Raw genomic sequence first — 12,842 nt, forward strand, 5'->3', positions numbered from 1 at the left:
CTGTCTGCCTTCTTTCCCAATTCTTGGGGAGAGGTCAGATCCGAGTCGACAAGGTGCTGATGCAACTGGTTCTGACAATTGTTTAAAATCTGTTCTCGCATGATCAAATGATACAATCCTGTGTAATCAGTAACCTTACTGCCCAGCAACCAGCCCTCCAAAACCTTAGTGGCACAATCAACTAAATCAGACCAGTCCTGAGACTGAGTTTTCTGGGTATCCCTGAACAGCAACCTGTACTGCTCAGTGGTTAGGCCGAACCCATCAATCAGTGTGTTCTTCAGGACCTGGTAATTGTTAGCATCCTCGACTCTAGTAGTGAGGAGCTTATCTCTACCTTTACCTTCAAAGGAGAGCCACAAGATAGCTGCCCACTGACACTGGGGGACGCACTGTACAGTGCAGGCCCGCTCCAAAGCAGTAATCCATTTGTGGATGTCGTCCCCTTGCTTAAAGGGGGGCACTATCTTACTCAGGTGCCTAGTGTCTAAACTCCTGTTTTCCCGTGGGGGAATGCTGCCACCAGTGGGATTGGTCCCACTCAATTCTTGCTCTCTAGCAAAGGCGAGTCTTTCTTTGGCCAGGGCAAGTTCTTCCCTTTCGATCCGCAGATTGACTTCCCGCTCCTTCGCTTCGTACACTCTCCTCTGAGGGGATGTCATCCCTCTTCGAGCAGAGCCTCGAGAGCCATTGGTTCGAACTGGTCTATTAGAGCCTCTCGATAGAGACCTAACTCGTCCATTCCCAACGTTAAGCTGGCCTGAGAGGGGCCCCAGGGGTCTCCTAGTACCATTCTCGTGCCGGCTTAAGTTGTCCTGAGTTAGCTGGCTAACTATGACTGGACCTTTGTCTGCCTCGTCTTCAGATGTCTCTGGTTCCTCATCCTCCTCTTCACCTTCTGCGGAGAGATGGATAAGGTCAGGGTCACCTGCGGTTCCCTCGAGGGGGGGCATACTCTCTTCTGGATGAGAAGGGTCGGTGTTACCCGCCCTCCTAGCATCATAAGTCTCCAAGAGACCAATCAGAAATGGAGTCGTAGGGTTTGAACCCTGTTTTAGCTTCCGAGATAAACAGAGTTGTCGCATCTCTTGAAAGCTAAGTGCAGCATACCTGGAGGTGACCTGTGGAAGGTCGACTGACACAAGGGGAGACTCAGAGTTTCCTCCTTTGTCTGACATGCTGCTTCTAGTGTGGTGTAAGTGATGCACCTACCTACACTATATGTTTTCCTACTGATCCCTTGCTAAGAGTTGTAGCCAAGGTGTGCTAAGCCTTGGAGAGCTACAACAGCTGGTTCAGTAGAACTCAGAGTATTCTAAGTTAAGTTATATGTACCTGGAGTACTTATGCGATCTTTCACAAGATATTCTTAGGATACGCGTGGTAAAACAACAGCAAGCTCAAATCCCACCGCTGCCACCAATGTGAGAAGTTGGCCCGATATGCAGTGTTCACTATTCTAGCGACCACTATGCATCGGTCCAAACAACCCTTATGGTGATTGGTTGTAAGTCAACCTTAGACCAGCTATCCTAGTAGCGTGGATACGAGCAGTCTTCGGGCTAAACTCTAGAGGGCGTGTTAAGCCACCTGTTATACCATCACATACCCCTTGAACACCAAGTGAAAGGACACCACACAAGTGTTATGAAAATAAACAGTATATTTATTAGAATCACAACAGCCCTGTACTCTTTATGAGGACAGGGTACTAAGCACAGAACCAAACTCTTAGGAAAATACTTCAAGTGCACAATCAATACAAGTGCCCGAGGGCACGGAAAGGTTAGTGGTCTCGGGCGGACCCGATAAGGCAAGTCGGAAGCGAGGGACTCGGGACCCTTAAATAAGGAGGCTATGCGGGCACTGAAATGCCGAAGTTACCTAGCCCCAAGGGCTGCGGCTGCACAAATCTTTACAGACGTCGGGAGTCTTCGCTGACGAGCCAGGAGCCGGAAGGAAGGAGTTGCTGGCCGGCGACCAGTGGAAATAGTTCGTAGAGATCCAAGCCTGGATCGGAGATGGATGACACCTGAAAGCAGAGGGGACCAAGTTCGTACTACTAGCCAGTAGTCAGAGGGTACCAGGAGGGCACCGGATGATCGTCACCTCGACTAGGTGAGTGGGCGACGCTAGGCTCTGCAGTCTCACGGACCAGGAGGCGTTGTCGGCGACCAGGATGGAGGTGCGAGCTGTCCCACGAAGATTGATGCTGTCGGCGTCGCTGGGCCCAGGATTGGGGCAAAAAGCCTTGGCAAATTTCAGGGCCACGTGGTGGGCCTAAAATGGCGTCTTGAGTGGACCAGGAGGGTCCGGGGTGCTCCTCTCGCAGAAGGGAGCAAAAGCCAGTCTGGAGCAACCAGACCAGCAGCGTTGGTTGTCGGGGGTCGTCAAAAAGAGTCACAAGCCAGCGGCTAGTGGTCGGACAACGTGCTGAACAGCGAAGCTGAAGGTCCCCACGCAGATCGTGGAGATGCTGGGAGGCTGCACTTCGGTGCTGGAGCTGCTCAGGGTCGGGGCTTCTCGGACCCCAGAGCACTCACCAGAGGATTCCTTCGGTGGTCGTGCTGGTTTAAGAAAGCGTGCAGGTTTTGATGATGGCCGGTCCCTCGAGGTCTCGTCGCACCCACAGATCTCAGCTGAGCTGACGATGTGGGTAGAGGTCAGAGGTGCCAGGGAAGCCGGTTCTCGTCGAGCTGGGCAGTCGGATTCCTGAGGAAGGACTTGCAGCAAACCGCAGAGTTCTTAGATGGTGCCTGCGGATGCAGGGTGACTACTCCTTAGCCACAAGGGAAAAATCTTAGGAAGAGTCTCGAAGTCCTTTCGTAGAAAGTATTCTTAATTCAAAGATGATCTGATTTGGAAGGGTCCCCGCTCCTGCCTTTATCCTAAAGAAAGGGGTGGGTACGTGACTAGGTCCTGCCCTAGGGGTGGGACCAGGAAGGGGGGTAGTGACACCCCTCTCCCATGCCGGGCTTTCCCCAGGTCAGGGGCTGGTGTGCCCCTGGAACTGGTTCTAGCCGGCAGATGCGTAGTGAGCACCGGGGTGCCACTCCGCAGTCACCTTCCTGTAAAGCCCTGCCTACCCAGGATACACAAAACCCTGTCTGGGATGGTGCGAACACCGCCCCGGACAGGAAACCCTTTGTCCAAGCTCTCCTCGCTGGAAGGTTTCCCAGCAGCAGGAGGTCAGACTCGTGTCTGTGGTGGCAGCATCCATTTTGTGGAGCTGAGGCTTCAGTTAACTTTAACCGGGGTTCACAGTTACGTACATGTCGTGTCCCTCTAGAAGGGCGGAATGCTAACCTCGTCGCCAGTATTGGTGCGGGGTCAGCATCCCGATTCGTATGACACCTTACTCGACATGTCTTGATAATGCGATACCCAAGTTACCAATATGGTACGCGTTATCATGGAACAGCCATTGGGTCTTGGTTCCGCAAGCTGCAACCGGGCTCGGCTCGTGCCAGAGCCCAATTCACACGATTCCATGCACTCTGCCTTCAGGATTGTCAAGGCCTGCGATAGGAGTGACTGATAGGAACTCGGGTGTCCATTTTAGGGTTAGATATAGGGATACTATACCTCAAGCAACGGGCGAGTACGCCACGTTGCCCCAGCTGTCACAAAGCCAGTTGTGTCAGATTTAGATGGCCATCCGGGGGTGGCATAATACATGCTTCAGCCCCTGGTAGGCCCTGGGTACACCGATGCCCTGAGTTACAGGGTCTGACAAGGTGGCCCAGTTCCAATTGGGTAATGCACCTAAGGTACACACATCAATTTAGCGAGAGAACAGCTAGGCTGGGGGTCTGATTGGCAGGCCCACAGCCCGAGGAAGTCGTAAACGAGTGAAACAAAAGCAAAAATGTCCGGGTGATCATAGGATTGCAGACCCTACTCTCCTACACAGTTTATCAAACAATAAAGAATGCATTCAAAAAAACAATGTGAGCAATATATACAAGTGGTCAGTATGTACACAATCAATACTCAATTTAAAGTACACCAAAAATACATTACAACAAATAAATTCATACAATGCCTAAAAACAGTTTTTTGAACTAGGGACCAGTCCTTCAAATTATATACCAGAAGACAGGCGGTCAACAGAGTTCATAGATACTGCCTGCCTGTCTTGCTGAGCCAGTGATTAGATAATATTGTGATTGCACGACTAGGGAATGGAGAGCGTGGTATTATTTTTGTCCCTAGCTGCACCCTTCTTCTTTATCACAGGCTCGGGGTCAACGCGTTTCGAACCACAGAAAGGTTGTGGGTTCTCCTCAGGACGTGGACTGGAGGAAGCCGTAACTGAAAACAATAATGGAATTGGTGTAAGTATTGGGTTGCAGTCACATCATTGTGTGCTGTCAGACTCTAGTACGGTGAGTAGAAATACCTGTATGTGGTACCATTCACCACTTCGGGAGGGAGGGAAGGCTCGCATTTCCTGGCCTCTCCAGGCCCTGTGTTTCCAAAATGGGACCCAGAGGACTCCAAGTTATGTACACAGGCAAATACACATCTCAGTACGCAAATTAAAGTGTCACACACAATTCAAACAGGCCAACTGCTGTGATACCAGTAAATAGGTCTATTCAAACTACTGATCACTACGAAACTGAAAACTGGTAGGTAGGCCGCTACTATCCTTTTGCCACTAAACTCCAAATTAGGGCAGTATAGCTCTACTACTCTGAGGATAATGATTGGTGCACCCCTACCGATCTCACAAGACCAAATTACCATGAGACAGGCCTAAGTCATGGCGCACACATGATCCATGGTCACCCATGAGAAAAAAATCATTACCAGATTTCCAGATATTCATGCAGAAGGTTGACTCAAGGCAGGAGTGCAAGTCTATCTCCATGCAGGGGACTTTTCCATCCCAACACTTGGACACCACAATGTCCTTTGGGGCTGCGAAAAGTCTAGGTCGAATTCTGCACCAGCTGAGAGGGCTTTCACTGTCTGTATGCCAGTCCTCTTGAGTAGCCCCTAAATTCCCAGCACTGTTGGTGAAATTGAAGAGCCAATGAAAGCAACCATGGAGAGCGGGCCTGGTGCAGCAGTCCTTAGATATTTTTAGGGCCAAGTCGACCTTCTCAACAAATACTCAAGAGTGACCAAAGTGTATGTCTATCAGGGTATCCTAGACATCCCTAGAAACTCAAGTTGCATGCATCCAAGCGTTTCATCTGAGTATTACGCTGGTACCCATGGCGCAAACAACACAGCCCTTGGTATCAAGGTTTGTAAGCCAGCCTACCCATCCTGAATGGTTTGAGCAAACATCGCCCTAAGGTCATTTAGGCCGGCTATCAACATCTCTCAAGCTATGTCCCACAGCGCATGGGTGTTCCTATTCACAAAGAAGCCCGTATTCAGAAAGCACAAGGCTAGGCTGGCAGAAGAGAAAATATTTTTCCCCAAAGGTATAAATGTGCCTTAATTACCCAGCTCAGCTGCTCGGAAATGTGTTTGGATTTAAATTACTGTTGACGTCTGCACCACTAGGCTTTTTGGATTTATGTGCTGAGTGAGGAATGAAGGATCACATGGGGCGGGTCTATTTCCCCTAGTCGCAGGTCAAAAAACTGGAGGGGAGTAGATCGTTTGATACAAGCGACACTAAGTTTGTCTGTGAGTGCTTCAGTGAAGGACAGCAAGGGTTCGTTGGAGACTGGCCCTGGTTGGGGCTATGAGAATATTTGATTTTCCTCCAAGATTAGGCAGATGTAGGTCAAGGAATTATGCTGCTCTACGCAATAACACTGCAAAAAAAGCTCCTACTGGTGGATTACTCTATCTAATCGCAGATTCCTCAACTTCATAATATTTCCCAGGTGCTTTACTGGCTCCAGATGCTTTCAAAGCACTTCTCCCATGCACAAGCAGGAGGTGCAGGGTGGCTCTCCGCTAACTTTGTTCTGCCCTGGAACTAACGGAGTGACACATAAGAGCTACTCCTGAATGCCAGTCAGTTTCTTGCTAGACTCTTTCCTCAGACCTGGACCACAATACAATTGAGGAAAGCAGTTTGCAGATCACTAATATGGGACTGTTTTCACAGTTAAAAAGAGGCCACTTCACAGAACAAGGAGGTGGGAGGACAGTGAAGAATCTACCAATACATAGAGCATCCACCAGAAAGAGCATTTCCAAAGGTAATTAACATGCTCTTTTGATGGATATTTCTAGCCGCAGATTCCTCACCTTTAGAATAAATAAAAAAGCAGCACCTCCCAAAGGGCCTGTGGGGTGGGCTCAAACCAAAAATTTCTGCAGTATCAAACCTGGCTATCAAAGCGATGGTGCTTAGTGAATACATGCAATGACACCCAGTCGGATGTCAGGAACAAACACTGCATGTGCAAACGCAGTATTGGCCCTGGAGGTTTGAGCTCTTAGTCCTTCCGGAGGCTGCTTACTTTCCAAAGTGTAGCAATTCTTAATGCAGGGGACTTTCCACCTTGAGAAAGTCCTTTTTTGCACCATGTTCCCTGTCTTTTACTCTAAGAACTCTATAAAGAACTGATCATCTACCTGATGGACTTTGGTGCAGTCAATGTTAAATCGTAAGGCTTTTTTAGGTCCGGCCTTTGGAGTCTCTCCTCCTCTTTCGAGAGGTGAAGAGGAGCAAGAGGGTGATGGATTGCTCAAAATGAAAGGGAGTCATGACTTCTCTCAAAAAGGTCGCCCTGGTCGTCAACACTAGTTTGTCTGGGAAAAAGGTGGTGTAGGGCGGTTCTCTGTCACTTTCGGGGTGGAACAAAGTCAATGCTGAGCCACATGGCGTACCTGGCGGCACGCAGACATACTCCTATGAAAATATTTGGATCCAATCTGATGCCTTGGGAATATTCTAACAGTGAGTAATCTGGGGTAAGAAATATCCAGCAGAATTTTTTTTTTCTGCTGCTGGATCAGGTCATGAGTCAACCTGAGTCTCTGAAGAAATATCCAACCCACTTACATATAGGCATAAATAAATCCCTTCATCGGTAAAAGGAAAGAGGAGTACGTTTTCCGTCACCTCATGGTCGTCAGCATCATGAGTGACATGCTGTTAGCCTACGACCTTGTTTAAATTGCAACCACACAGAGCCTCTAGTCTTCAGCAGGACTGGCGCCATGATAGAGGCTGATAATCAGGTGCAAGGATTACTGGCTGTGCCTTGGTAATATTGCAAGCAGATGTCAGTTCTGGGTCAGACACCAGTATCAGAACTCGGTCCATCATGGGTTCCATTGGAGATGGCAGCAGGATGCAAACAAAAAAGAAGTTGTGGACCCTGGGAACGGAATAGAGGTCTGGACAGGCACTGGCACAGGGCCAGTAGCAGGTCCCATGGACACAGTCGATGCCAGGTAGGACGCGCTGGCGAAAATGCATCTCAAGGCTCGTCCATCTATAATGCAACTGGTGCGCATGTAAAGTGCTCTGATACCTTCGGGCCATGTTTGTGCTAATCAAAACTGCTCCCCATCTCCCCAAAAAAGGACACACCAGAGGGAACCAGTTGTGTGTTAAAAATCTACAGCAGGGCCTCTCTTTAATGTCCTCTATCTGTAGCAGTTAACAATGGATCAGGGAATTTAGGACACACCAAAAACAATTGAGGAGAGGGCTCAAAGACGGTAGATGCTAGACACAATAGGCCCAAGGAGTACTGAATGCATGGCTTTTCGCCGGACGTTGAGTGGCCTTCTTGTGCTTGTAGAGAGCTCTGGATTTCAACTTACCCGGTTGACTTTGAGCAGGACCAAGTGTTTGCACACTCCTTATGTTTGTCAACGTAGATCAGCCTCCCATCCCCTGAACTTCTTTGGCTGCATCAGGGCACAATTATGACACAACTTCAAATTTTGACCACATCACTTGTGTCTCTGACCAATATCAGCTTCTAGCAGCCAAGGCACTACCTCAACCTCAACCTTGTTGTCTTTGAGGAAAGACATTTTTTCAAAGCACGCAATCTGTCAAAAATGTGAAGTTGTCAGACGACTAACGAGTTGGAAGTAGAGCTCCACATCTGTCTCAAAGCGCACAGAAAGGAAGGGGCGAAGTCTGTACTCAGGGTTAGAATCAATAGGCAGCTCTCCATCACTTTTGGGGTGGTGCAGATCTCTGCAGAGCTACACAACACCACCTAGCGGTTTAAGGGAGCTTCTGCATGAAAATCTCCAGATCCTGTTTGATGCCTGGAAATACTCTAAAGGTGAGGAATCTAGGGTTAGACGTGTCTGTCAGAACAGTGACATTAAGGTAGCATCACAAAGTAGCTCAGTGAAATAGCCCTCTCAGCTATATTGACCCTTGTAGAAGGCCTCACACTGTTAGCATTAATGGAGGACATGATCAAAAGCAAACCCTGGCAAACATAATTAATGAGTGTTGTATTTCTAGAAAACCAAAATGGGCACATACGGTACTCAAAAAAGGGACTTTCTACCATCACATTTGCCAGTCATAATACCACTGACGCAGCTGCTTATCACACAAAGTGGAAGGTCTCCACATTCCTAAAAACTTTACAAATCAATTTTGAATACTTTTGCATGGACATTTGAAAGCTTTATATGTTCTTAGCCTGAGCCAGGGAAGAAAGGAGGAAGGCCTAATCATTCAAGGGTGGGAAATTGATTTACCATACAATTTACTGGAAAGATAATTAATTTCCCCCAAAAAGACTGAAATGATGGTCAAATCCAAAGTTGGGCTGAACCTATAAAAAGCCAGTCCCTGAACCTGAAGATGGAGCAGAAGAGAAAGGGAGTTACAGCTATACATTTAAGTATGTTCCTTAGAATGAGGAAGGGAAATCTTGAGCTAAAGACAAATGCTGGGATTAGTGAAATATTTTACTGAACAGGGACTGGCATTTCAAACTTTGATTCAGAATTCATAATGTTTATTTCTTGAAGGTGGATTTATATAGTGCTTTCTACCCCTGACAATGTGGTAAAGTGATTTATGCGGAGTAGTACACTAGTATGGAATCCAAGGTAAGTGATACATTTAATGGCTTTTGGTTAGTTTGTGATCTAAAAAAAACCTTACATGCATTACCCCAGTTTCTTCTACTTGTTTTCACTTAATAATCAAAGCCACTGGCACAATGTACCAGTGACATTATCTCACACAGCTTACAAGGGATGCAAGTCCTACCTATCTATCTAGGTATGGAAAATAACACAATGGCTTATACACAATGCAATTGGGCTTACAATAGATTTTCATTTTTTTAAATACAGGGAGAGAGTTAAATTAATGGAAGGATATCAGAGAAGTGGGAATATATCAAACAATAAATCAGAGATAGGAAGTGTAGCAAACTCATGTTTACCTAATATATTTTAAACCGGATCAAGGTCACCATGATCCTCCAGTATGAAATTAACATTATCTCATTATCTCCTCTTCTTTAGTTACTCGTCCAATTCCTTAGCTGGTAGAGTGAGTGTGCCCAATCGCTCCCCCATCCTAACTGCTGCAAAACTGTTTTCCCTTTCCATCAAATAATCAAGAAGCAGATCCATAAAAACCCCACCCCTTCCCCCTGCACTTCCTGTTTTTTCTTCTGTGAGCCCATTCTACTATAGACAATATCATTGATTCAGCTGTTTATGTTTTATCTCCTCAAGGAACCAGTGGAGGTGATCTTGGTGCTTCCTTTGTGGGACTGGAGACCTTGATTTCCTCTTCTCAAGCTCCTGGTTCTGGAACAGGAGTCGCTCCTCCCTCTAGAGCCGGCTTGACTGTCCAATTCTGTTTTTCCGGTTCCAGTATTGGCCAAGTTAAAACTTTCAGTCTGGAGGTTCAGAGGTAAGCCTTCTTGAATAAAGGTCTCTATCGGATTCCTGTTCTTTACGATCTTCTAGGAGAGCTTCAACTAATAAAGTGTATGAACACCATTAGGGTTCCTTTGATAAGTGGTGCAGGGAGAGGCCTTTGTCTCCTGTTTCGGCTCCTACTGCTGACATTTTTCAGTTTCTTCAGGAAGGGTTTGATAAGAGCCTCTCAGTTGCAACCCTTAAGCTTCAATGGCTTTCAATTAAGACTTTTTGTGCACCCTGGGACGATCTTTCCTCCACTGAACTGATGGCCTCGAGGCTTTATAAGGGGTTCCAGCTTCTATGACCTGAGATCTGTGCTTCTTTTCCTTCGTGGGATCTTCCCCCGGTAATTTCTCATTTGAAGACATCTCCGTATGAGCCCCTGGAATCTGTGCCTCTTAAATTCCTAACCCGGAAGTTTCTTTTTGGGGGTCATTACCACTGCAAGGCGCTTGGGGGAAACTTAATAATCTGATCGGTCGCCACCCATAGTCACAGCTTCGTGGTGATAGAGTAGTTCTGTCTCTTAATCCTAAATTCTTCCCTAAGGTCAATATGGTGTTTTATCGTGACCAAGATAATGTTCTACCTATGATAAAACAGAATCCTTCTCCCTCTCTTTTGGATGTGGTATGAGCTCTAAAGATTTATCTCACGAGATCTGCAGAATTTAGATATTCTGATACCCCTTTTATTAATGTTGGCCCTTTACATAAGGGTGAAAAGCCATTTTCCTCTACCTAGTCTCATTGGGTGAAGCCAGCTATTTTCACTGCCTATCTGGCTCAGGGTATGTAGATCCCTGGAGGGTTTAAGGCTCCTCTACAAGGGGTATAGTGTCTTCTTGGGATGAGTGGTCTGGTACTTACCTTGGGGACATCTGCAGAGCTGCTATGTGATCCTCTCCTATACCTTTATTTTCAATTACAGGTTACATATTGCTCAGGGGTTTGAATGATAGTTTGCTTCAGGAGTTTTGAAGCCAAGGTCAGCATCACAGTCCTTTTCATTCTGACTCCCTATTCCTCGGACTACCTGTTGTACGGTGTCCTTAGCTTTTGGGTGTTGGAACTTTTTTACGGTGGTCTTTTCTGCCTATTCAGTTATGTTTCTGTGGGATAGGGAAATTACACATTATTTCTTGCTACTCAGTGTCTCTGTGCTTTCTTTTCGGGGGCTGCTGAAAGAGGTTTTGCTTTGGCATATCTCCACCAAGTAAGGAACTGGACGAGGAACAGAAGACTAGGAGGTAATGCTCAAACTACTTACTAGTAATCTTCATTACTCCAGTTCTTCCTTACTCGTCCCATTCCTTACGAACCCTCCCTTCCCTCCCTGTTCTTTCATCAGCACCATTGCTGGGCTTGGTATCAAACAGGAAGAGCTGGGGGAAAGGGTGTTCTTTTTAATGAATCTTCTACTTCGATTGTGTCAGCTTTCCAATAGTGAGAAAGAGGGAGTGATTGGGCACACTCAATCTACTATGTAAGGAATGGGACAAATAAGGAAGAATCTGAGTAATTAAAATTACCGGTAAGTAATCGAAGCATTTCTGGTCATTAGCACTAGTGCAGGCATTATAGTAAACCATAATATTTATCATTCATAATGAAACATTTAATACCTTACCTTGTTATCTAAATGAAGCAAGGTGCAGTTCTCCTGCTTATTAAAATGAATTCTCTTAGGTGGCAATTGGCAGTTTTCAACTTGAATAAGCAATGTATTACTGTCTTTTTCTGGCCAAAAAGGAATGCACTAGAACACAAATGTAAATACCATTTAAATTACTGTACACAATACAAATATAATCTGTCTAATACAATGTAAAACATTTTTTTTTTAATTACAACCATTTTGCCTATCATTCAAGTGTAAACAAATGTTTCATAGAGGAAGCTACTTACCTTCAGTAATGCTTTATGTGGTAGAGACTCTATCTAGATGCACATACTTTACCTTTGAATCTTCCCAAGTGTCAGAGTGGATCTGAAAGATTTTCAAGCAGCCCCCTGCGCGCTGGTAGATGGCGTCATTCGGCTCTGCGTCGGCGTCCTCGGAGGAAGAGACGTCTGAGGTACCTATATAGGTGCCCCCGTGGCGTGCTGAAGTTAGTTACTTTCACAACTTTCCACGACAGGAGCGTGGAGACATGATGAGAACTGACCGATGGTGTGGAAAGGACTAAGGCCCTGAAAAGGGTGTCGTTTTCATCTGAACCGGTTTGCAGAGATGGGAGGGTCAGTAAGGAATCAGCAGCTAGTTAGAGCCTCTACCAGATAAGGCTTTACTGAAGGTAAGTAATTTATTCATCTGGTAGAGACTCTAGCCACAGAGTCCTTACCTTTGAATAGATAGCAAAGTCTTACCATCCCGGAGGTGGATCTGCAAATCCGATAAAACTAAAAAGTCCTGCAGGATCAAAAGGGTGAGGTGCCCATTATGAGACCTGGCTGTTCAGGTAATAATGCTTTGTAAATGTGTGCAGTTATGCCCACATCGCTGCTGGACAGACATCCAGGAGAGGAACACTGCCTGCTACCATAGAGTTTGCAGCCTTCGCTCTGGTAGAGTGAGCCTGCAAACCTCTTGACCAATGCGCAGCAGATCTTAATGCACAGGACAATCCATCGGCAGATGGTCCGCTTCTGCACAGCCATCCTTGTTTTGGCTCCGACACAGCCCACAAAGAGTTGATCATCCATCCAGAACTCTTTTGTGTGGTCAAAGTAGAACGACTACGCTCTTTTTGGCCCGGACAGTGGAGTATCTCATCCTCTTTGGAGGGATAGGGCGAAGCAAACAAAGTAGGCAGGGTAAAGCTCTGGCCTACATGTAAAGGACTGACGGCGTTTGGAAGAAAGGAGGCACGTATCCCGGAGGACCAGTTGGTCTGGCTAAAAGTAGAGAAGGTTCAAAAAGAAACCTGCAATTCATTGACCCTTCTGGCCGATGTGATGGCCATTAAAAAGACAGTTTTAATGGTCAGCAGACGA

The 12,842-nt window shown here is 46.5% G+C and overlaps 1 protein-coding gene across 4 annotated transcripts in view; it reads right to left on the bottom strand.

The window, feature by feature from the left end:
- VPS13A (vacuolar protein sorting 13 homolog A) overlaps positions 1 to 12,842 on the bottom strand; it is a 2,146,181-nt gene that overhangs the window by 995,859 nt on the left and 1,137,480 nt on the right. For all 4 annotated transcript variants that reach the window (XM_086961343.1, XM_086961342.1, XM_086961345.1 and 1 more), the window contains one exon: positions 11,476 to 11,604. In XM_086961343.1, coding sequence (XP_086817469.1) covers positions 11,476 to 11,604 — 129 coding nt within the window. The remainder of the gene's footprint in view (positions 1 to 11,475; positions 11,605 to 12,842) is intronic.

Source organism: Lissotriton vulgaris, chromosome 3_1 (assembly GCF_964263255.1).
Source record: "Lissotriton vulgaris chromosome 3_1, aLisVul1.2, whole genome shotgun sequence".
NCBI classification, from domain to species: domain Eukaryota; kingdom Metazoa; phylum Chordata; class Amphibia; order Caudata; family Salamandridae; genus Lissotriton; species Lissotriton vulgaris.